This window comes from Nothoprocta perdicaria, unplaced genomic scaffold (assembly GCF_003342845.1).
Source record: "Nothoprocta perdicaria isolate Ctin4 unplaced genomic scaffold, notPer1 scaffold_41, whole genome shotgun sequence".
Lineage (NCBI taxonomy): Eukaryota > Metazoa > Chordata > Aves > Tinamiformes > Tinamidae > Nothoprocta > Nothoprocta perdicaria.
Genome location: NW_020455655.1, coordinates 622,164 through 647,407, shown reverse-complemented (window position 1 = coordinate 647,407; position 25,244 = coordinate 622,164). Strand labels below are relative to the sequence as shown.

At 36.3% G+C, this 25,244-nt stretch overlaps 1 protein-coding gene across 4 annotated transcripts in view; it reads left to right on the top strand.

The window, feature by feature from the left end:
- CGNL1 (cingulin like 1) overlaps positions 1–25,244 on the top strand; it is a 51,433-nt gene that overhangs the window by 19,317 nt on the left and 6,872 nt on the right. For all 4 annotated transcript variants that reach the window (XM_026045728.1, XM_026045727.1, XM_026045730.1 and 1 more), the window contains 6 exons: positions 11,838–12,044; positions 12,425–12,529; positions 16,473–16,625; positions 17,300–17,470; positions 19,490–19,651; positions 20,437–20,526. In XM_026045728.1, the coding sequence (XP_025901513.1) occupies positions 11,838–12,044; positions 12,425–12,529; positions 16,473–16,625; positions 17,300–17,470; positions 19,490–19,651; positions 20,437–20,526 (888 nt within the window). The remainder of the gene's footprint in view (positions 1–11,837; positions 12,045–12,424; positions 12,530–16,472; positions 16,626–17,299; positions 17,471–19,489; positions 19,652–20,436; positions 20,527–25,244) is intronic.

The following is a 25,244-nucleotide window of genomic DNA, read 5'->3' as shown; positions in this document are numbered from 1 at the left end:
AGTTGAGGAAATTTCTAAAAGGAAGTTGCCCTTGACCACTGTGAAAATCAAAAGTATAGATCCAGTTTTATGCTTAGAAATGTTTGTACAAGTATTGTTCTTTTTACCACACCTCTTTGGTGTTATAGTTTATACAGCCTTCTTGGTGTTAAGTGAAGTGCAGTTATCTAATAGTCATGTCTGAAAACAGAATGTAGCATTGAACTAAAAACAAACTTAAAAGAAGCCCCTTAGGCTTTTGAAGCCAATGGAAAGTGTTAGATGCTGTATGATTGTGAATTCTTATAAAGAGTATAAAATATTTAGTTTAAGTAGTTAAAGTTTACATGCAGCATTTATATAGATTTACATTTCTACCTAAGATTGTTTGGCTTGGCTTAAATTTGTTGTTTTTCATTGTTTACATGATCCTGGAGATGCTTGCCTCGTCTGAGCTGTTTGAACTAAATTCTTATTTTTTCTTTGAGAGAAAATTAGAGCATTTAAGATCATCATTTTTTATTATACAGTAATTGTAGTGACAGCTTAACCTCAGTGAACCATCTTTCAAAGGTACTGCATGGTARTTTACTGTATTTCAATTATGGAACTGTAATTACGACTGACAAGAAATGAAAGAGTAGTCTGTTTGGTATAACAATAACATAGTCTGGGAAATGGTTCTATGACTGGGTTGCTGTGGGTTGGGGATAGTTATAAATAGCTGTTCTTTACTTGCATTACATAGTCTGTCTAATAGTAAATTTAATAAGATGTTCAAAGTGAAATCTAATTAATGTTGCTCTAAGCATAAGTTCTACTCCTATTTTACTTTAAGTGATGTTGTGTTCTTTTTAATTTAAAGAAGTCTTATCAAGTTTATTTAGAAGCATCTTCATATCTCTGGTGTTAATATCCTTAATGATTTTTAAAGTACAACTCATGAGGAAAGCATAACCAGTCTCCACAGGAAGAAAAACTCTACAGTCATGAGCAATCTGCTCCCATTTTATGTACAATGTAAATGATTGGTTTTATACTTAACTCTGTTTTATGTGCCAATCAATGTGTTAATGTATGTGTTTAATCAACAAAATTTTCAGCAGCTGGAGATTTCAGGTAGGTTGGCAGGGCCTGTAGAGAGCGTGTAGTCTGTGTGATTAGAGCGCTCTATGGATCTGTTTCGCCTCGTGTTAGAAACGTAGCCAACGTTATCTGATGGTAGAAGAGAGGAGGATCTATCATAGGCAATTCTGTTTTCATGCTCATTGATGTGGTAGTAGTAGGATGTCTTTTCCTTTGAGAGGGAGAGATTGCTATAGGAAGCTTAGCAGCATGTAAGTAGTGAATTCAGTTTTATTTCCATTAATCTTAAGATTTACATTTTCTTGCTATAGTTTACCTTTCCAAGTCATTTTTTTATTTTATACTTGCATGTGTTTTTTTGAGGTACCTGAATTATTGTTCTTTAATGCTTGTTCAATGAAACTGTGACCAAATTGTTTTGCATGTAACAATGGTAAAAACTTTCCGCTTCCCTGACATATTGCTGTGGGATAATAAAGGCCTTTAGCTTAGTAATAAATTAATAAAGAAATGCYTTCCTAATTAAAAAGGGATGACTTTATCTCTACAAGTTCAATGGGAGAAACAAATAAGAATCCTTTCCTGGTTTCAATGTAGTATAAAAAACCATATTGTTTAGTTTGAAGCTATAGTACGTTAGGCTTGAATCGTGCAACTTACCAATGAATTTGCTGTCAGTGGAAGGGCCATTTTTCCAGGAAAATTTGGGCCTAACTTTTGGAATGCAATACTATAGGTAAAAGCTTGCAGCAAACTGCAGTTTATATAGTTCAAAATCCACTGCAATCATATCAAGTCAGGAAAGTACAGTTGCGAACTGTACAGCACTGTCCAATTGTGGTGTGTTTTGAGCAGCAGACTGCACAAATTGCTTTGATGTCCAGAGAAGTCTGTAACCGTTATGTTAAAAACCTTCAACTGATGAAGTTTATTTAAGGCAGACCTTGACTGACTTATTCAGTGTACGCTAAACTTCTGACCTGATCCACAAAGTGGTAGAACAGACAGACAAACTTTAGAAGCTGTTTCATTTATCAACACACTTGAAGAGTGAAATGAAGCTTGCGGTCATATGAATTGTAACTGATAGCTACGTGTTAAGACATGTGGTTTGGCTAAAGGGAAGAAGGAATTTTATCAAAGGAGGCAGTAGGAATAGCAGAAGACAATTATCTTCTGCATATTGCAACTGCATATGTGTTCCTTCTGTTTAATGTAATAAAAATTATGTATCRTAGATGAGAAGAAGCTTTGATAACTTCCTTTTTTGGTTGTGTGTTTTTGGAGTGTATAAGATGAATTCTGCATCTTTTCTGTCTGACCTAAGAGTATCAGGTTTCTTCTTCAAAACTAGCAGTAATCTCCCATGTAGATCAGAAGCCATTTCTTTAATAGCAAAGGTTGACAAAAAGCAGCTGCAACCAGTGTTGTAAATAATAGATATATGCTGTGTATGTCGTTCTAGTAAATATGGCTTGACTTTTCTAGTTTAAGTGTAAAATCATGGATAACTAAGGTCAGCATACTATGAGAAGTTACAGTACTTCAGTGCTGTACAAAAAACAAATAATGGTGGCTGAAGTGCCTAAATTATCATGGGTGAAGTGAGGGCGTTAACTGTAAAGCTTTGCGGAGAGGCTATATGAAATTGCAAGTTTGGTCAATATACTGACAGGTTGATTTAACATATATAATTTTGAAGTTATATATGTGTTACGTAAGGACATTAAAAAATATTTAATATTTTACGTATGATACCCCCTGAACTAACTCCTACTCTAAAGTGAAATTTTAGTTATTTTTTTTACTGTGTTTAGAGTCTGGAAAACCTCTAAGCAAAACAGTCCTGTAAAGCTCTATTTTAGTCTAAATAAGGTAGAGAAAAGGGCAGAAGGCAGATGCCATGAAGTCRTTGTCTGTTGGCTTGTTACCCCTCTGTGGCTAATGTGGCTTTTGCTGTACGTGGGGAAAACTGTGTTCTGAGTATCTTGAAGAAAGACAGCTGCAAATGGGACAGTACTTCTTCCTGTGATGTATCTTTTWTCTAACTGCATGTCTTTTATCTATGGCAAGGGCTTGTAGTATCTGATACCTTGTTAATATCATCAGGAGGACCTCAAATCCTTATTAGCAGAAGACTGTGTATCCTTGCAGGTGGCTTGTTCTGTGGAAGTCTGTGTTTGGTTGCGTGTGTGGAGTTTGTGACTGTGGAATTCCCTTCAGTAGGGCACAAAATAAGCATAGAAACCTAGTTAATATTTTACTCTGGTCTTTGCGACAACTTTTGACCTTGACAAAACTGCTAGTGTGATCCAAAATGAGTATGTCCTGATACACAGCTAACAGGATAATATGGCACTGAAATAACTACTTGTTGAGAGGTTAATACTTTCCTGGCTCTGGTTATTGTAACTTTGTGTTTATTATGTCACACTAATATTAGAATTTGCTTAATCAGTTCCATGTAAAGGATTGCATTATCTATTAAAGAATATATGCATTTAAATCCTTCATTATGTTTTATAAATCAAAACCTGAATAATTTTGAAAAGAATACTAAGTATAGGATACCACTTAAATCAGTGAAAATGTCCTGGCAAGAAAAAAAATCTTGTCCATCAGAGTCCTAAGTGAAAAATTTGTAACCATTTCATAGACTTGTAACCAATTCATAGACTACTACTAGCTGAAAAGGAGAGAAAAATACTCTGATTTATTTTCATAAGTTTGTGCATTTGTTTACTGAGTAATTTCTTGAAGGGAAGTTAAGAATTCAGGTTGGTTGCAGTGTACCTCTCTGAGACAAGAAYACACTGACCCTTTTAATAGGTAACTAATCATAGTTAACTTCCAAATGCATAGTCATGTGTTGAAGCAGGCTAGGCCTCCTTTTGAAATGATGGGAAGAATAAAAGCTCCCCAGAGTTGTTCGAAGCTACACAGCAGGGGAAAGGACAGAATTACATATTATTTTCATTCACGAGTCTTAGAAACTGGATAACCATACCTGAACCATACCTGTTTTCAGATGCTGTCTTTACTGAAGGAGTAATGAACAACTACCCATAGAACTAGCTGAGACAGGTGGGTAGACCTTAATCCTTGGGGCCACAAGGATTTTTTTTTTTTTAGGTACAGTCCGTGAAGCTAAACATCTTTAGTCCAGCATCAAATTTATAATGCGGTCCATGTGACTGGGTGTTTAAGGTTGCCTTCAGCAAGCTGTGTCTTCCGTGATAAGGGTTCCGTTGTAGGAAGAAAGTGAAGGCAGCAGCCACACTTCCTACCTTCTTCCACCCTGCCCCAGAAGTTTTTGAAAATTATTACACTTGTAGAATCAAAGTAAACAGTGTAACTATACGATAGTATTACTTCTGTTTAAAGAAAAAAAAGACTTGTTTTTTACTGTAGCTGATTTTTGAACAGAAGTTGAGCAAACAGTTAATTAGCTGAGTTCAGTTTTACTTGGGCAGACTTGATTCTGAGAGAAAATTTAAAGGATATCAGAAGATTTGGCTGAGTTGTGCCTATTAAACATTGAATCTAGCCAAAGTATAAGAATCTTAATAAACTGTGATTGAGATAGTTAGCTTCCTCTCACTTCAGTCCTTCCTGTATAGTAGGAAAGGACTCTAAAGCTCTTGTGCTGCAAGGTCATTGCTGAGGAGGAATTCACCAGTTGAAGCACCAAGTCAGCCAAAACCAGTTTTTAATGTTCAGTTACATAACTGCTCCCATGTCTTTGCCAGTGTTAAGGGTGTGGTAGAGAAGGTGTGGAGCCCCAGAACATTTTCTGCATTCCTACCCAAGAGGTTTTTTGCTTTCTTTAAGCTGAAATAGAGCATTTCATTTGAAACTCCAGGACCCTGCCCATGTGCTCTGTCTGATTTCTTTGACACTGTATTGGATGGGGGAAAGATTAAATGTTTGTCTGTTCTTTTTGTACTGACTGAGCTTCCCTTCTGATTCTTCAAGTCTGTTCACTGTTTTCACTCAAATGGGGAGCGAGATCCTGGCTACATACAGTTGCCTGTTGAGTTTGTTTCAAATGCTATGTTGTAGAGATCTTTATTGTTTTAGTTAAACTTGCCTTGACTCTTTTTAATATATTTTAAAATGTTTCTGRATGTATATATAAATATATATATAAGGACAYAAAGCCAAACTAATTAGATTCATTTCTTCTCAGGCAAAATAACCTGGAAGGAGTGGGATGGGATGATAAGTGAGGGAATTAATTCCACTGCTGGTGTTTGTTTATCGAGAGTGAGCTTGCTTGGGTCTGAAGCTGGATATTAAATGCTGAGAGCTTATGAATTCCAGTAGCCATTTCCTGGGCTTAGACATGTAGATTTAAGCCAGGTGAAACTTTATAGATCATGTGGGCATACCAAAAGTACACATATCAGTATGCATTCTGTCATTAGAGAATTAACTAGAATTAGCTTTGTCCTTGTTAGTGGAGACTTATTCTAACAAGTATTTAGTTAACATTGTTCAGACTTCGGTCAATTCTTGCACTCAGTATATATTTTTCAAAACATAATCTGAAAAGAGAAGTATATTGATTGTTTCATGAGCTTTAATCGTCTCAAAACTGTTGTGAGTTCTGTGAGTCAYGTAGTTCTCATAATATGTATGGAAAAGCAGAAGTTAGATTACTGTCAAAAACAAAGAAAGAAAGAAAAACAATTAGTTTGGGTTGTTTGGTTTGAGGTGTGTTGGTCATGATGTTAAGCATTATATAGTCTTTGATATGCTCAGAGTACAATTTGTGTTGACTTTAGCTGCAGGTATCCACTCAGCATTTTGGAAACCAGGCTCTGGGTTTCAAAACAAGCATACAGGAAATGAAGGAACATGCAGTTACTGAGTGCCCCTGGAAGGTTTGGGTTAAGTGACTTGCCTCATCACGTAGGAACCTTTTGGCAGATGCAAGAATAGAGTTCAGATCTTCCAGGGCTGCATTCAATTACCTTGGTTGTGAAACCACTCAGTGCTTTATTCATTACGCTCCTTTTTATTTCTGCAGCAACAGCCTGTTTCACTGTGTAGCTTTGATTTGTTCTCTAACCATTCTCTGTTTTGTGAGCTAGTGATCCTGGGGACGTGCTGCTGTATGGCATCATCTAGGTAAAGACTATATAATCATTCAAACAAGTATGAAACTCTTAAGGTGACATCAGTGTTGACATGGAGTCCTCTCCCAGAGATTAAGTATCTAGTGTCATGTTGTAAGGGGGTGTATCTCTTTTGTTTGTCTACATGTGTACCGGTTTATTCAGATTTRTTCTGTGTATCGTATTATGCATCTGTAAGCACCAGTGCTATATGAATATGTAAGTTTGTGCACAYGGAATGTCTAAGTGACTTGAGTGATTTTTACATCAAATACTTGAAATTCAATTGATGCAACTGTGCATGACCAATGTTATTTTAGAAATGCAGCATTTCCCTATAATGAGATGAAGGAAGTACAGCATCTAGCATGTTAGCTTTGGTGTTCTCAATGGCAGATATTAATACAATATTTGACTGTTAAGTCAAATCATCCAGTGATTTTGCCCTCTTCAGCTATGGCTTTGTGGCTTATATTCAATATTGTGTGACATTTAATAAAAGAAATAATTCAGTACCATATAAATTTAACTTCTACGCGTCAAATTCTACTTTAGGAGACTTGAGCACTTGTATAACCATGCTAATAGAAATATAGGATGTTATTTTGCAGTCAGTTCCAGAGGATTTTGCCTTGTGGAACCTCATCATTACAACTGTGTTCTAGGAGGGCTCTTTCGTTGTGGTGTGGTGTTCCCCCTGCTTCTGTTTCTCGACTTTTTGTCAAAAATTTGCACGTTGTCCATAGCTTAACTTTGTAGATGAGGCTTGGTCTGTCTTGAAACATCATTTTAAATGCAGTAAAATTACATTTTGAGAAAGCATAAAGAGGTATTTTCTCTGTTCATAAAATAGTAAATGAGAAGGTGTTAATGTGTATAAGACATCTCCAAAGATGTGGCTTARTAGAGGAATATACGTGCTTGGATCGGAGAGATGGGAATTTTACTGGGCAGTAGGCTACATGCAGCGGGGAGAAGGCACTGAATGCTCTGGAAGTCCCAAGTAAAGACAAACAGATTGGAAGAAAAGACAAATTCAAATGCAGGCAACAAAAATCCTATAGTATTTTCCTTGTCACTTTTGACCTTAAATAAGAATAACTCCACAATTTAAGAAGTTAATTAAATAAAACATACTATCACAAGCGAGAATAAGGAGGAATAAGCATGCCTTATATGCCAAAGGGAAGAAACTACAGTCTTGAAACTAGCGATATGAGAGATATGTTGTATTAAGATGCCAGTAGTCTACCTCAATGCTTATTTTTTCCCCCCCCCTTTTTTTTAATGGCAAATGTCTGAACATACAGTAGTTCATTCCAGCTTTTGTCTTCAAGAATCTTGCTTGACCAGTTTTATCTGTTACATACTTTGCATATGTTTACTTACATAATCACATTTCAGCTCTTTGAAGAGTGCAGTCCACAATCCAAAACTAAAGATTGCATGTTATGTTAAGTAATGTTTGTTGAAGTTTGATATTGAAATTAAGTAAGCACTTTCTGAGTTTTCTGCAGTTCTGTTAGTGGGGGCTGTATAAACTTAGTTAAAATGATTGCCAAAGTTTTTCCAGCATCCACAAATACCAAATGTAGTAACGTAAATGCTTTATGAATGGGAAACAACAGAAATCATTCATTGATGTCAGGTCATGTTGCCTTAAAGACCTTGTGTTAACTTGCATTATTCATTTACAGTACCCTTACAATTAAGTCACACTGAGAATAAAGGGGTGCAGATGCACAGTTTGATTTACATGTGTAATATTTACCTACCTGGGCAAAAAAAGACGTGCTTTTCTTGGTTGTGTTTGCTAGCCCTATAGTTTTCTGTTAGTCTTCTGCTTTCGGCCTCTTCATTCTAACCTCCTCCAACTAAACGSCTTTGCAAATGACATTCAACTCCTTTATGAATATGTGAGTTGGTCAGTGAATTTTAAGTGAAAGGTGTGCCTTTCTGCCCTTATGGAGGAATCAAAGAGATTAGGATTACCTCTGGCTGTTAGTAAATACCATCTTTGTTCAACCTTAGACTGCCTGTGGTGCATGCAAATTTTACCTCTTGTCTCTGTGGGAGTAATTTTGCCTTCTAAGTTGCTTATGCCTGTGGTCATAGCGTTCCCTGCCTGCATAACAGGGTGAAGATCCYGCTGTGCTTTGTCAGTGTATGATTTGATGGCTACTGCTCTAAAGCACCTGTAAACTGTTCAGTAAAGACCTCTGCAAWAAGTTTTCTCTGGATTGGTATAAAAGTTCTTGTTTCCCTTGCATATCCTTTCTAATGATAACCAGGTTCCCTTCTGTCACACCTGTTTTCCCAAAGGGGCAATGTGCAAGGCAGGATACAAATAACAGTCAAGAAAAGAAAGGAAGAGATGGTCTTTTGTGATATCTTAAGTTTATGTGATAAGATGCTACAGGATAGGGTATATATAGCCATAAGCTATTATGATCTAGGAGATCATAAGCTGTTATGCCAGTGGAGAGCTCTGCATATGATTCTCATCTAATTGTTTACATTGGATAAGTGAAGATAGGTTTTTGTTTTATTTCTAGTTAATGTAACTAGCTCCTTTGCAGAAGTAAGGCTTCATATGTATTAATTATCTTCTCAAAGAACATCTAGGTGATGCTTGTGCAGTTTGACTTTGCATAAATTTCACTATCAAATTGAAGATGTTTTCTAATATCATCCTGAATGATACTCAGCAGGTGATGTACCATGCAGCGTGTGTACTGTACTACTGCTTCAGCATAAACTGATAGATGTTGCTCCTGTGTTTCTTTTGAGTGTCACCCAGAACAGGTTTAAAAAAATTATGAATATTGTACTGCAATAGTTAAATTTGGAGAAAAACTTCTACTATGTAAACTGTATAAGGAAAATGGCTGAAGTTCAATTGCAATTAGGAGTAAAGCTTCCTGTATATACTAATAGACTATTCCTAGTTTCTTGAAGAAGCATACATAGGAGTTTGCATATATGTTTTATTGGTATCTTTTAAGACATAGCCTGTTAGTGTATAAGAAATGAATTTTGTATTTGATATGTCAAAGAATGTGTTTGGGAACAGTTCGCTCGTGTGAAATTATAACCCTTGCGAAAATGCCAAGGTYGGGAGAGAGCTGTGGAGATTTGCTGATTTAGTGCGGGTCCTGCTGGCAGCTGGAACTTCGGGCAGACAGTGTTTACACACCTAATTTATTTCCAAGGCTTTAACGCAGGTTAATGAAGCCGGTACTTGGAACTTGCCCTTTATACTTCAACCTTTTGTAAAAGTTAAGCGTGTATCTTGCTAACTTAGTGAAATGCATGATGAAGGAGGCAAAAAAATAACAGTTTAATTAGAGTGGCTTCAGTGGTAAACTAAGATACATGCAGCAGAAGACAATGTGCAGTAGATCTCTGTGACTGCATCAGTGTGGGCTGAGCTTGATTTTGGACCTGTTTGATTAAGAGGATAGAAGCGTGTGCATAGGTTTTGTCTGATGGTGGTTTGTGTGAGTTTGTGTAGTCTGCTCCGGGTACAGAGTGGGGAGAGCGGCGGATGAGGGGTGGGATTGGGGATTGGGATTGAGGGGCAGCCYGGCCGTGGCAGGCAGCAGTGGCCACCGCTCGGGTGAGGAGGAGCAGAGGAACCGGCAGTGCTGGCGCTGAGCTCCCCTGCGCGCCCGGCTGCTTTCACCCTGCTCCAGAGCTGCGAAAGGAGACAAAAAGGAGCCATTGCTGGAGTGTTTGCTAATTAGCAAGGCTGTGTAGTATGCAAAGTGCAAAAATTAAAGGAGCATATGACTGCTACTGAAAAGTGAAGTTTTAAAACATCTGCATAGTTCTATTTCAGAGCTTTTAAAGCAGTCATCTATTCAGAAAAAAAAGAACATTTTTTCCAGTATTTACAAAGACCAGAACTTGTCAGCCTATTTATGTTGCCAGTTTTTTTGTATGAGTTCACTGACCCCATAGACAGTCCCAGTGCTCTCTGAGTTACTGCTCTCTCCAACTAATTTGCATGTTTTTAAGGCTGTTGCTTGCTAGAAAACAATCTAGGGAGTGAGTAATTTGTAAACAGCCTCTTATATAATGTTTCTTAAGCCTCTTTTGGAGGGAGGGGAGAATTGAGAACTGCAATACAAGTAGCATAACTGAAAAGTACTTTTCATATTTCCATCAAATGTTTTATAGAATAGTTAAGATCTGGGAGGGTGCAATAGGGGAAATCTTGTATTATAGTTGTTCTTCCTCAGCAGGTGCTTATGGAAGAAAGAATAGGCTGCTGTTGGAGGTGATCTAATCTGGATTGTTCTGCTGGCCTTAGATTGTTTTAAGTCTGAATGCAGAAGAGAACTAGATCTCGTACAGAGGATTGTTTCAGTTCATATCCTGAATGCTGAGGAGCAAGAACTACAAGTTTCATTGTAATTTTCCTTTGGAGGAAATTCTAACTGACAGGTCGATGAAGAGCAGAGATTAGAACCTCTAAACTCTCTAATCCACAGAATTAAACGTTTCCATCCACATATGAAGTCGGCTTTCTAGTAAAGCAATATAACAGAGTACCTCGGTATAAATATTTTTTCCTTCATGAATTCCATAATAGTTCTTAAGTGTCAAATTGAACTGTAACAAAAGGAAAAGCAGAGCCTTTTAAGTGGTAGGGCAGGTTTAGAGAGGTTAAGTGGTAGGGCAGGTTTTAGAGAGGTTAAGGGCATGATTAACTCTGAAAAGCTATATGCTGCAGTCCGCTGCCCTGCCAAAAAGTCTGTCATCACGTGTGATGAATAGTTACTATAATTTCATCTTTGTGTTTGTATATTGATTTTTCGTTTATAAAAGAACATATGCAACATACCTTCTTGAAAACAAATTGTACTCGGTAGCTAAACTCCTATCCTCGAAGAGCAAGTGAAAACTGAGCAGAATTTAAATAAGTATTGCCCAAGTGGTGGCTGAACACTGCAGAGAGCTGCTCTGCTGCCACTATAGGGTATTCCCAGCCTCTGCTGCCTTTTCCTGCCCATTCCCCATCTGCTCTGAACATGCTGTGTTTGCACAGCAGATTGTGAGACCTTGTTTTGGAATGGGCTGTGGCACTTGTACAATAGGGATCCACCTGCTTCCTCTTTTAAGGGGGGAAAGATTTAAAAACAAAGATCAACCAAACAAAACWCACATAATTCCTGTTCTCGTTCCTTAGAGATGATCCACTGTGCACCCCACGCATAGCTGTGTGGATGTAAATGACTGTTGGCCTTGGTGTTTGGCYTCCTTAAAGGCTCACGTGGCCCTTGATATCTGTTAGCTTACGAGAAAATAATGGGATTTAATAATGAAAATATTTGAGGGCAATAAAAAGGGATATGTTGAAGTAAAAATACCCTCTCATATCTGCAGGAGAGACACGAATCTGTACAGAGGTTGTGTATTATTTCTGCATGTACCTATGTTTGAGAGAATAAAAAAATTATTGTTCATTCTCTCTGGTAAACTGAATATAGGTTTCTAATACATACAGATTTTAATGTTAACAACTTCTTCATTGGCAGTTTAACCTTATATCTTATTTATATTTGCTGTGGTAAAACTTGTGCTGGGGAGCAATATGAGTTCTTTTTGAAGGTTCTATTTATGCATTACATATTTTATTTTCACTAGAGTGCTGCTGTCCTTGAGAGTGAAAGAAATGCTGCGGAAGAAATGCGAAATAGTATAGAAAATCAAGTTAAAGAGCTGTCAGAAGAAAATGAACAGCTGAAGAAAACAATTGATGAGCTAGAGAGTAGAATTAGAGAGATGGACAACCAAATTAATAACATGAAAGGAGAAGAAGATACAGCAAAGGAAAAAATGAAGAGATATGAGGTATGTTAAGAAAAAAAGTCTCTGAAGTAGTCTTGCTATCTATGATGTGGTCAATACATTGTAGAAGAACAAAATGTGAAAAATAAGAGGGTAGTCAGAGTCATTTAGAAAGCTAAGCAGAGCCTTAGTTTTAAAAAAGCAGGATGCAGTTTACTAGCAGATATAACAAAGATTTTGCTGGTGAAAAGCAGTGTAAAAGCAAGTCTCAGCCTGCAAGGGATAGACAACAGCGAGCATAGTTTAGGAAGCCAGTGAATGCATTGCTAGGCATTTGCAAATTTGCGTGCACTACTTAAATGGCACTGGTTACTGTAGGCCTTCTGATGTCTGATTAAAGGCTTTACCACTATTTCTGAACACATCAAATCCTATCATTTCAGGAAGAGAAGCAGCAATTAGAAGAAGCTTTGAAACATGCTGGAAATGAGGAAAAAGAGTTGGTGGTGTTAAAGAAGTCTTTGGAAAGCCAACTAGAAGATATGCAGGTCAGGACAAGAACAATCTTGGAATATTTAAATTTAAAAGTTTCCTATATGTTTTCCTGAGTTATTGTTGTCTTTTGCAGAATAAAGACTAATTCTTTTTGAAGTACCTTTCTTGTAAGTCCAGTCTTGCTGAAATGTTCAAATATTTTCTGAAAGCATAGCATCATCTGATTAAAACAGGTTCATTGCTGAAACTTTTTTCCCTAAATCCTAAAAAATTCCTAATAAATCCTAAAGCTCACCTCATTGACATTGTATCCTGTATCTGAAAAAGGTGCAAACCTTGTAATTCACCCTTTACATTTGTTGCAAAATTAATTTGTTTCTATGGTGTTAGTTTAAAATCCCACATCTTTGGCTTCTAGTAACAGTTTTTACATGATTCCACCAGGCAATTCAGACACAAATATAACATTATACATGTTGCCATAAAGTAATAATTGGAATTCCTTGTTTCATCCATGATTTCTTTTTTTTTTCTCTTAAAATCTCCACCTGGTCTTCACCAGTGTTCCAGACTGGATTGTATGGTTCACTGATGCTCTACACAGTCACAGCAGATGAGTCATTGCTCATCCGTGGCCTGGATTTAGCCCTGTGTTCAAATAACTGCCTGTTTTTTTCGTTTCTTTGGTGGTGGTTTTTTTTTTTTTTTTAACAGTCCAGCAGGTGGTTCTTCCTATGTACCCTGAACCAATGTGCCGTGTATATATCTTGGCTCTTAGCTTTGGATCAGGGTGCTTGAAAAGTATGTTCTCATCTTGCTGTTTACCTGCCCTCCAGGCCCTCATGCCAAATTATGCATGCATTATTATTCTGGTTGGCTTTCCCAGTTAAAGAATGCTAAGAAAGGTGACGGAATTATGCCGAACTTTTGGCGAAACTGAGCTTACTCTTCCATTTCTGTTTCTCCCYTGTCCACGTCCACAGGATGCGAGCACTAATGGGCTTCAGGATGTAACGAGCCGTCTCTTTTGTTTGAAACAATTCAGCCATTCTATCTTTAGAGTTGTGCTTATTTTCATGAACACTGTTCTGCAGAAGGTTGTATTACTTTTGGTAACTTAGATCATAAACTCTGGCACAGTATTAAGTCTTTATCGCAGTGGAAGCTGAATTCCTGACCAGCCCATCTTGCTTTTTACGTAATGCAAGTAGCTTTTCATGATAGACTAACATAACAAAGACAGTAGAAATGTGGATTTTAGTCTCTTGAGCTGAAATTGAGAAATGCTCCTGTACAGATAGGTTACTTGTGCTGAAATAACATGTGGGCTTTTTCATAAATTAATTGATTTCAAGTATACGTTTGTCTATCAGAAACTGCATAAGACATGCTATTTCCCATGTTCTTAAGGCACTACAGTAGTGTCTCTTGTGGTATAAAGTGGGTTTTATTAGAACAAGTTCATTGCTATTGCAGTGCTTGGTTTTCTTTGGGGATGTTTTTACCTACCCTACATGTGTGTTAGCAAGTTCTCATCTGGCTACATTTTAGCATGACAACTAGATGTTGTCCTACTCTGGAAATCTTGTTGCTACAAGAATAAATGATTTGGTAGTATCATAGCTAGCTAAATACAGGTCTTAGTATGAACAATTATTCAGAATTCATAACAATTATATCATAAGTAGAAAATTATGCAGAATCATAGGGGAAACATACCACTCTCCACCGAGTGCGTCAAACCCAGAAAACTATTGGCTCTGACACCCTTTTCCAAGGAGCGTAACAGTGCTTGGTGTGCATGTCACCCAGCTGGTTGTGCATCAGTAATTTGTTGGTCTTAGAGAGAAAGAATAGTGGGTACTTTTTCTGCCACGTACGTGTACATCTCTACAGAGAAACCTTGGCATTCTCCAAGCACTAGTAAAAGTACCGAGGGGGAGCTGCAGAGTGATGGGATCTGTGCTGGGCCTAGGAAATGTTTAGTTCTGTGTTTACTCCTTTTGCACATCAAATGGCTCAGCAGATAGATGGCTCAGAGAGAGAGAGAGAGAGAGAGAGAGAGAGAGAGAGAGAGAGAGAGAGACAACTGATTTAAAACCAATGTGGGAGAAGGAGAGCGTGAAGCACCTGAACTTCAGATTTTATGATAATTTGAAACAAAATTGCTTTCCTAGGTTTGAATGAACTAAAATTAAACTTAGCAAAAGTGAAATTTTCCCCTTGTAAAAAGTTAGTTATTAAGGAATTGTATTTTTGTTGTTGTTCATTTGCATTTGATTTGATCAGATTTGCTCTGGTGTTCACCTCCCTTCTCAGCATTCTGCAGCTGCAGGATTGCTTCCCGCTGGCACCGTTATTCTGCCACAGTTTATTTCACTGATCAGTGTCTGCACAGTTTGTTTCTGAAGGATGTGTAAACAAACTGTAAAGTTAAATGATCTGTGAACAACTGATAGAGGGGAGCATATGAGGTTTTTATAGCCTGTTGGAATATGGCACATTAGCCGGGTCCCAGGATTTCAGCAGTTTTTAGTACTGAAGTGCTAAAGCCAAACCTTCTCAAGGTTCTTAAAACCTGTGGTGTCAGCTAAATTAGTTCTTTGATAGAATTAGGCTTTGCTGAATAGCATCTAGTAGCCCCCAGCTTATTGTAGTATTACGTGTCTGCTGCTTTGGTGTTTGTATCAGACGTGTGTTTACAGGAATGTAAGAGATATCCAAAAAAAAAAAAAAAAAATCTACCTTTTATCATCTGACAGCCTTCTTTCTTTTAACAACAGTACAATTTTATTTCGGCTTATAATCTATGATGCCTACAGACATGCTAATGTGTTTTCCCATATAAATTATTTATAATGCAATAAATGGCATGTATATTAGATACTCAGCAGAGTTTTGCATTTCTAAAAACAGAATTAAAATTTAAAGCTCTATTTTAGAGTGCTTTTTGCAGTTAATGATGATTTTCATTTGTTATGTTTTTCTATTTGGGTAATTTGAAGTGTCTGTAACCTGGTCTTGGACAGTTTCATGCTGCCTGTTAGACTTCATAAAAGCAATCTTTGTTTAAAGTAGGTCCGGGGGGGATATTTTATTACAGAGGGAGATGGTAGAAGCAAGGGCCCCGCATGCAGCTACAAGCCAACCTGCTTTACTCGAACTGGAATGAACTAGTGACAGGCAGATCTTCTGTTGATGGACAGGATTAAGAAGCTGAGGGATGCCAGGCTCTTAAACATCTTGAGTGTGACAACAGAAACACTAGGTCTGTTTGTAAACGTGATGTTCTTGAGCTCCTCGTAGGTGACTGTAGAGCATAGCTCTCCAGATCATTCGGAATTTGATGCAGATATGGAGGTCCTATTTTGAACACTAACATGAAATGCCTCTTGAGGAAGGGGAGGGATGTCTGCTAGGTGATTGTGTTTCCACAGTTCCCATCACAGTGGGATATCATCCTGAGTAGAGCTTCTGGGTGCTGTAGAAACACATCAAAGGGAAAAAATCCTCAGTAGTTATTTTCACTCTTGGTAGGAAAAGTTTTTTTTAACCTAGGAAGAGTATTTTGTTGGGAAATACTTTAGCACTGAGTTAAAGGGAGTCAGTCAGGAAAATAAGAAACCTGAAGTCAGTGTTGAAGTTTGTGCATAACATGGGATTTGTCAGCACATGTTCAGCTGCAGAGGAATTTATGCTTCACATGCAGTAGAAACATGAAAAGGGATTGCCTTATATCCTGCAAATGTTGCAAGTTTCAGAATTTTATAGCAAGAATAAAGCACCACATCCCTTAGTAATGTTTGCTTTCTACTAGCAAACAACCTGTAAGTCCATAAACTTTTCCATTTTTCCAGCTTAGGTTTGTGTTCAAGTTATGACAGGTGCTAATATTACTGCTGCACAATGTATTACATAACTTTTTTTTAATATATTGGAAAAGAGAGTATACATGTACATATAAATTTATCTTCTGTGTTCAAAATCCCCCTGCAGGAGGACATTAGTTGTATTTCACAGCAACGGCAACAGTTAACGGAGCAGTTAAAAGATGAAATTTACCAGAAGGAGCAGCTGAAGAAGATAAAGAATGAAATGGAAGATGAACGACAGCAACTAAACAAGACCATTGAAAAGTTACAGGAGGAGGTATGAGTGCATTCCAAAGAGCTAGCAGGAGATTAAATATCTAACAGACAGAAGCAAATGAGCTGCCAAATTGCAAAATAAGTTTTGGGATATTTTTACGTGTAAAAGGAAGTGAAATGTGAACTTGGCTAGTAATTTCTCTACCTGGAGACTATCAATAAAAGCTTTCAGGACTSGAACAGTAGTTGGAACGCTGCTATCTCAAAATACTGTTGTAAAACAGTTCTGTTTTGTTAAAACAAGATTTCTGATTTGAGCTTAGTTTCAGTGTATGCTGCAGATCCAAGTCAGTTCTTCATCAGCTGGATRTCAGTGTTTTACAGCTGATTCATCAGATTGCTCCTATATCAGAGATTTATTTTGCTCTCTGTATGTGAACTATACAACTCGATAATAATATCTTAAAGCTTGACAGTGGAGCTCATTATGTCAGTCAACTGAAAGAACYGCTGAAAGAGCATAGTCTGGCCATGCAATCCATTAGAAAATAATCTTAATATTTAGTGGCTTTGTACACTTACATAGAAATTCATTTATCTTTGCACAGCATTAGCTTGGTAGTATTCTTAAATGGTGCATTTGGGGTTGAGTATAGGAGAAGCTGAAAAAAAAACTCTTTAGATTAAACATGTTGTTTATACCACACTGTGTTTTATATGTACATTTTTCTCCAGATGGCTGAAATGGTAGAGATCTCAAGAACATCAGTTTTGGATTTTCAGAACCAACTTGAAGACTACAAGGAGAAAAATCGCAGAGAACTTGCAGAACTGCAGAGACAATTAAAAGAAAAAAATATTGAGGTAGAAAAATCACGCCTGGCAAACATGAAAATGCAGGATGAGGTAATRGCTCATAAATTCTATGAGATATTTTAGCCTTTGGCCTAGAATTCTGCTCAGATATTTTTCAAGACAATGGATCTTTGCTATTTCRCTTTGTGTAACCTCATCAAGAGTGACATCTCAATCTAAGGTGTTTCTATATTTCATTCGTCATGATGATCATCATCAGTGTGGTACTTGTGCCAGGGAAATAGGATTTTCTGGATGGAATAGTGGATGGATGGATAAGTGCAGTGTATCTGACAGATGAGTGTATCAAAGTGATATGGCAAGGATTTGTGAATGATCTGTTACTCTTTTCTTGCTCACTGCTAATGGAGTTGAGAATGTGGAAAGATTTTTGAATTAGAAAAAGACAAGCAATTATTTAGAAATAARTAAAACCAAAGTATGTTTCTGTCCTTTTAAAGAATTGTCTTTTTTTTTTTTTTTTTGTGGGAGACAAGTTGCAAATTTAAATGAAAAAGCTGTCTGTGCAACCAAGAATCAGCCACAGTCTTGAAGTGTCTGTCTTTAGCATATAAATTCTTCCATGAAAGCAATCCAGACTTTTAAATGTCTTCACATACTTGTTCTGCTCTTGGGAAAAACTATGAGAATGTACTGGTCGTAGATGTTTTCTCTATAAAAAAAAAGTATTTTAATAGTTTGATCTTAAATATCACAAGGTGGTATTTAAGCTGTTAGGGTATTAAAAATSTAGTACAGTAACTAGCTGCAAAAGATGGAGCAATACCTGAAATGATAGAAAAGGCAGGTTAAATAGTACATTTTTTTTTCTAGAGAGACTAAACATTCAGGACAAGTGGATATCYTTATTTTGTCTTTTTCTGTTTAACAAGAGGTACAATAGTCTTGCTGTTTACAGTGTATGCAAGACTATTTTGTCTGTCTTGGGTAGGTGTCTTAAGGGCAACTAGTATTTTTTGAGCCCCTCATTAAAAAGGTGAGGACTGTATTGATCAGTCTTCAGAACAACAGGATCATCTCCCTGTTCTCGGAGCCACAGTAAATCTGTGTAACCTTCTGGCAAGACAAAATGGGAGTTTTTCATTGCTGCTGCCTGCCTTAAAGATTCTCTGTGTCTTAAAGGCCTTCACGTCAAGAATTGTTAGTGCAATGTCATTCTGAAATGCTAAGTGAGATGCTTCTGTTAACATACCAATCTCTGCACTTAGCAGTTCAGCGGGTCATGCACTTTGTAGGTGTCCAACTTTAGTGGTGTTAGGACTTAACAACAGATAGCAAATTCTGTATAAGTTATTAGCAATTTAGCTTTATCAACAAAATCAGCACTTAACTGTACTGAAGAAGGCATACTGAAGAAGAAACCTCTCATCATATATTATAGACATGTTACAAGCTAAGCTACACTTACAAGGAACCATTATAATCTCGCCTAAAAAGCTAAAGCCCACCCATTACTAAATCCCTTTTTTTTTAGGAAGTCACTAGATAGTTTTATTGAGTATACATTGTGATTAGAATAGAAAAGTTTTTTCAGTAGATATTTCTATTTAAAAAGCTATATTTATTAGATATAGATACATTAGCAGTTATATTATTGCTATACTGTAATGKCATCTAAGCATTTCATGATACAAAAATAAACATGAAAGAACGAAAGTGTTGGGGAAGGAATGGTATTGAAAAGTTACAAAGACATAACCATTTGCAAAGTTATAAAAATCTTGATTGGCTGTAATGGGTAAAAAATGAAAAATAAAAAATATGAATGTGTATAGGTGTGACTATAAAACATGGTGTTCAACGTAGAGGCTTCTGTGCCTCCGAACTTTCACACCATCAACTTGGATTAAGGTTCATTTGGTTGGTGCCGCCTTGTGGACAAAACAAAAAAATACTGGGGAAAGCATTGGTCCATGCAATTCCCATCATACTATATGGTATGTTTTTTCTGKTTTTTCCAGATGTTATGTTTGTAATTGCCTTTATAGATACCATTTATTTATGAAAAGCATAATATAAAGTATATTATTGCAATTACTTTTGTTTCAGATGCGTCTTATGGAAGAAAACTTGAAGGACCACCAGAGAGCTCAGGATGAGGCAATTACAAAGACTCAGCTGCTAGAACAGACTGTGAGAGGTTTGGAATATGAACTGGAGGCTAAAAACCACTTGAAAGATGATCGGGCAAGGCAAATCAAATTAATGGAGGTAAAAGCCCTTTCTAAGCTGTTTTATTAGACTGATTGGAATCATTTAGTCATGTGCATTCTGTTTAGGAAGAAAGAAATGAACTAGATATGATAGAAAACCCCTGTAGTAGTAATGCAAGAATTATTCTAATGTATTTTGAAGCGATGTTACGAAATCTATTATAGCATAATGTATTCTAAATAGCAATTGTACATGTTCTTTCGTTACTTTCTTTAACTGATGATAAATGTAAGATCTTTTTAATTAATTTCACTTAAAGTTCATCAGGTAAAATTGGAGTGTTATTCATAGGCCTTTTACCCAGACTTTTAAAAGCATTTAGAAGGTAAGTTCTATTTAGCATTAAAAATCAGTTAATTTCAGAGTTTCAGGAGCCTAAATCATAATTCTAATTAAGTTGTTATCAGGTTAGGTTAATTGTTTGGTTCAAGAAAGCCCAAAACTGATTTCCATAAACACTTTTATATCATTGTACTCATATGTTTTGCTTATTGAAGAAAACTTTTGCCACTTGTAAAATCTGAAAAAAGTTTCTAAAACAAGTATTTTAATTACAGAATTTCTCTTTCTTAAAACTGGAAGAATTGTTTAAAAAAGAAAAGTTCTTTCAGACAAGCAAATTTATTTTGAGATTTTTTTCCCTAGTTTTTCTGCATATGTTTAGAGGCATTTCACTTCTCAATCGGTTTTAGTTCTTGAAGTTTATGGAAGAAAGGCCTGATAGGAATCTGAAGAGGATGGAAGACTAATATGTTGAAATAACTTTTGTATGTTCCATTTAGGACAAGTTATCTCACCTGGAACTTGAGCTTGACGAAGAAAAGAATAATTCAGATTTGTTGTCTGAGAGAATCAGTAGATGCAGAGAACAGGTATTTGATCAAATTTACATTGTCCAGCTGTTACATAATCACGTGAAAAAGTGTTATTAGGATTCCAAACACTATTATTTAAGTAAATAGATAATGATCAGCAATAGGACCTTAGGTGGATTTTGAGAAACCATGCCTTTTCCGTGAAAAGGTGTATGTTAATACAGCTGTCTTGCAGTGTCAAGGAGTAAACATTGTTCTTGCCTCGGTTTTCCATTCCTTTCCCTTCCCTTCCCTTTCCATCCTTTCCTTTCTCSTTTCCCTTCCTTTCTGGAAGATAAGAGATCAATATACATATATATAGCTCATTACAAAACATTTACTACTGTAGCTTTATGTAAAGTACTATATCTCATTAATAATTCCTTGGAAGTTAGGAGACAAATTGCAGAGTTACAGCACACAATAGTCTGTTCTGCTTTCGGTTCTCTTTCTTCCTGCAGAAAAAAAAAAATATTGAAATTCATTTGAATGGTGTTCAGAAAGGGAATAGAAAGTAATGCCTTAGATTTCATATCTTTTCCACGGAGACAGATGGAGAGTTTTTTTAAATGAATTAAAGCTCTACTTCCTTTCATGCATCCTTGAAACACGAAGGCACCATTTAGACCTTATTTGTTGAGATTTTATCTATCTAATGTATTTGCTCTTATTCCCTTGATAAAATACATATTGAGACTGTGTGCATGTGAAATGCCCTTAACATCTGTGGTGAAACAGAATATAAAAGACCTACAATAATCTGGGTTCATGCTATTGCTGCATTTGGAAACCTACAATGCTAGCTAGAGTCTAGGCCTGTGTTGTATGCCTGGGATGAAATAATCTTGGTCATAGCTCTAACAGTGGGTACTATGGTCGTTTAATTTGCTAGCTAAATAGAAACCTAAAATATAGAACATGACAAAAAAAAWTGCATAATGGACAAAAGACATGTTTATTTTGAACTCCAGAGTTTCTTGTTTGATGCATGAGTTAACAAAGGTTGCTTTGTTTTGATTTTATGCCAGAATGACTAAGTAGTCAAATTACTAGAAAGTATTTCAGGGTCTGCTAAGCTTTTATAAAGACATGAGAAATGATAATGGATTTATGTTCATAATATCTGCGTTTCTGTAAATGTTATTTTATATAAATGTTATTTTAATATAATGAAGTATAATATGCAGATTTCATGTAAAAACAAATTGAAAGTACTGGTTATATTTTGTATAGAGCTAAATGTTTGAATAAACAATAGCAGGGCAGAGAGTTTCCATTCCATTTACCGTGAAATGTTATCCCCTTTCTAATTTATATATCCCTTTGGATCTAGGAAGGACTGTATGACACAGTTTTCTTCCCTACCTCATTTTCCAGAAACAGAACAGCAAAGCAAAATTGCCACTTTTGACTGGGTTGCCTGCTTTAGAAAAAAACTGTGGGCATAACTTGAAATTTCATCTAATATGGATTTATTAGACTGACCTACACGTCTGCTGAAATGCAAAGAATCCTGCTCTTCACTTGTAGCCTGCTTGTGCATATGTAAGATAGGGAAGTCCTTATGTGAAAGAAGTGGTCTCCATCTACCTCAATGAACAAACATTCTTGCAGTAAAAATTCTCTGGAGTGGATACCAGTAATTTAGCAAGCTTATGCATAGCTACAGCTGAAAGGTAGATTTGGAGTAACTTTTAGTTTCTTACAGTGGCAAGTGTAGTTCTCTAACTTGCACAAAATCTGTCATGATAGTAAAAGTTCTTAATCCTGTCCTCAATATTTTAATGCCCTTGAAATTGCAAAACTCTTGATTCTAATCTTATATATCTTGTATCTGTTATGATCTTTTCAAAACATAATAGCAGCAACTTAACTTCAGGCACTCTGTTGCATCTCTTCAACTCTGTAGAAGGTAGTCTTAACCTGTATTTTGATCCTTTCCTTGACTGAAGAAGGCATCAAACATCTCTGTTACAGAGATGCTTTTGTCCTCTCCTTTGCTCACAACCAGCTGTCACCTTTGTTTCACCTGATTTTCTTATATTACTCATTCACAAATAGTTTTTTTAATTTAATTCACCAGTTTATTTATGGTCTTCTGTTGCAAATCCCTCCTCAATATCTTTTATTAACTATTTGATACTTGTAGGACTGTCATGCTGCGCACGTGTTGGTGTTTCTTCCTGCTCTTCTGGCAGTTAGGTTACCTGAGTAAAGTATAGTTGAAGTTTATTCCTGTGTTATGCAATCACACCTGAATTTGGCTGATTCCTTATTGATATTAGAATGCTAAAAGGCTTGTTTAATAACTACATTTAGTAATAGATTTTCTTAATTGCTTCAGATTTTGATTTTTTGTATGTCTTCTTTGAATGGCGTTGCCCATGTCTCACTACTATGTTTAATCCTAATTGTTTCCAGCACCTGAAAATATCTTCTTGTGCTTGTACATACAGTATAATTACCACAAATTCAAACCAAAGTAGGCAAAAAAATTGTCAAGAGTATATGCTGAAATTAATAAATCGCTGTTAAGAAAAAATACTGATTATACTTGAAAAGTGATAGCCTGTAATCCAGATGGCTCAAAATAGCTCCAAACTTTGCAGAAGTTTGCAGCTGCTCAGATTTTGGGAGAAGGTGGATCATATCCATTTGAAAATGATTAGGTACTAGCAGCTCTGATAAGAGCAAAGGCTTCAACACGAACAGGCCTGTGCACTCTTGCTGCCCTTTGAGGCTAAGGGAAGCAGGAAGAAGACAAGTATTGTAGTATCTGATGTTTTCTCTACTTGGAACTACAATACCTTGTAACGTTTTGTTTTTTCAAATTAAATTGAAACGTAATTAAGATAATCATATCAGTTTTKGAGTTCTGTGTAAATGCAAACATGAGTCTGTTGACTTCTGAGTCGCTTCCAGTCAGTGTGGAAAAAATGGGCTATTTTCCATAGCAATTTTAGAACAAATACAGAAGAATAAAGTTGTATCGGATATATCATTCACCTGCTTTTGGTAAAACATTCCCAAGGGATCGCTGCACACCTGCTCCTTAGCTGGCACCAGGTGTGTGAAGCAAGTAAATGAAAATGTGGAAATGAAGGTTCCTTTTCCATTAGGAAGGATCAAAGGCTTTTATCTGCCTTTTGCCTGCTATTTTGTTTGAAGATGGTTTTTCTTGTCAAGTATATGAGAGTTGTGTACATGTGTGAGAACTGTACGTGTTATACAATAGGTTAACATATATGCACATATAAATATTTTTACTTTTGAAAGAAACATAGTCTTGTGAACCCAACAGGAGATAGTAAACAAAGGTGATAACATCTAAAATATCTCTAGAAATTAAATTACTTTCACTAATAATGAACTCAAGTCCCAAAGCTGGTACAAAGCGCTGTCATGTCTAATAAAGCTTTGTAGAATCTGATACTATTCCTTTTTAAAATGTTGTGCTGTTAGCATTCTTCAGATCCAGCTGTGATAACTGTTGCCTTAGGCTGCACAGTTAGTTTAATCTTTTAAGATAATTAGAATATATTATGTGGATATATASTAGATACACTACAGGTAGATTGTGAAGCACAAAACACTCCATGCTGCCTCCCCAGCCTAACTGCTCTAAATAGAATCTTTCAGAACACTTTGGCAGAAAACTGCTTTTTCCCTTTGCACATGTTAATTATGTCTTTAGTAAGGAAAAGTGCAAGGAGATAATAGAAAATAATTTCCGCTTGACCACAACAAGATTTGTAGCCTGTTGCATTTCTGTTTTTATGAACTTGTCTATGCAATTTCACCTGGCTTTCTAATCCTAATCAGTACTTTTTCCCTCTCCMACTGCTTTTTTGTTTTGTTTTCTTCTCCTCACTCTGTGAGATTACTTTTACTCTGAAGCATCTAGCCACATTCATCTTGGAAATAAAATAGTCAATACTTCTTTAATTTGAGATCTGTGAAAGRTTGCAAATCGTCACAGCCTTTGAGCACAGTTAGAGTGAAATAGAGCTTTAGAGTACAGAACTCCATTATAATCCATTAACTTCCTACATATAACACAAACCTTTTCTTTAGTTCACAATTCTATTTTTAATTAGTCATTCATTTTACCTCAAAATCTGTTTCATTAAATAATCTTCAGAGATGTARTTGTTCCTTTTTCCTAAGAGAAAAGCTAGATTTTTATTGACAACTCTTAATGATTATTCAGGGCAGTTTTTGAACTTCTTATGTAAGGTAGATGTACCTGTGTTGTTTGGAAGTTATTTGATCTGGTAATTGCTCCATTAAGAATGAGCACAGAAGAATAAAATGCTTAAGTGATCTCCTGTTAAATAACTTTGCTGATGTTTAGTTAGTGTATCTAAAGGAAAAGAGAAATCAGTGTCTTTAAGCTCCTGTGTGACAATGAAATCTTTTAGGAAACTATACAGCTGTTGCCAGAACAGAGCTTGTGCTAGTATTTGTAGTCCAGTAACTGATATGACCTTGGTTTTCAGGAATGTCTTCTGCCATTCCAGGACCATACTGGGACATAACAAATGCAACCGCATGTGTTACCAACATTGTTTGTATTCATATATTCACTTAAAAGCTATAGAAAGACTATAAATTACTGCTTTTTAACACATGATTAACTAAAGATATGACTCTTAAGATTACGGTGTTTTTTTTAAAAAGAAAGATGGAGGTAAACTGCTATGTACAATATTTGCTTAACCTTCACCTCAGCATTA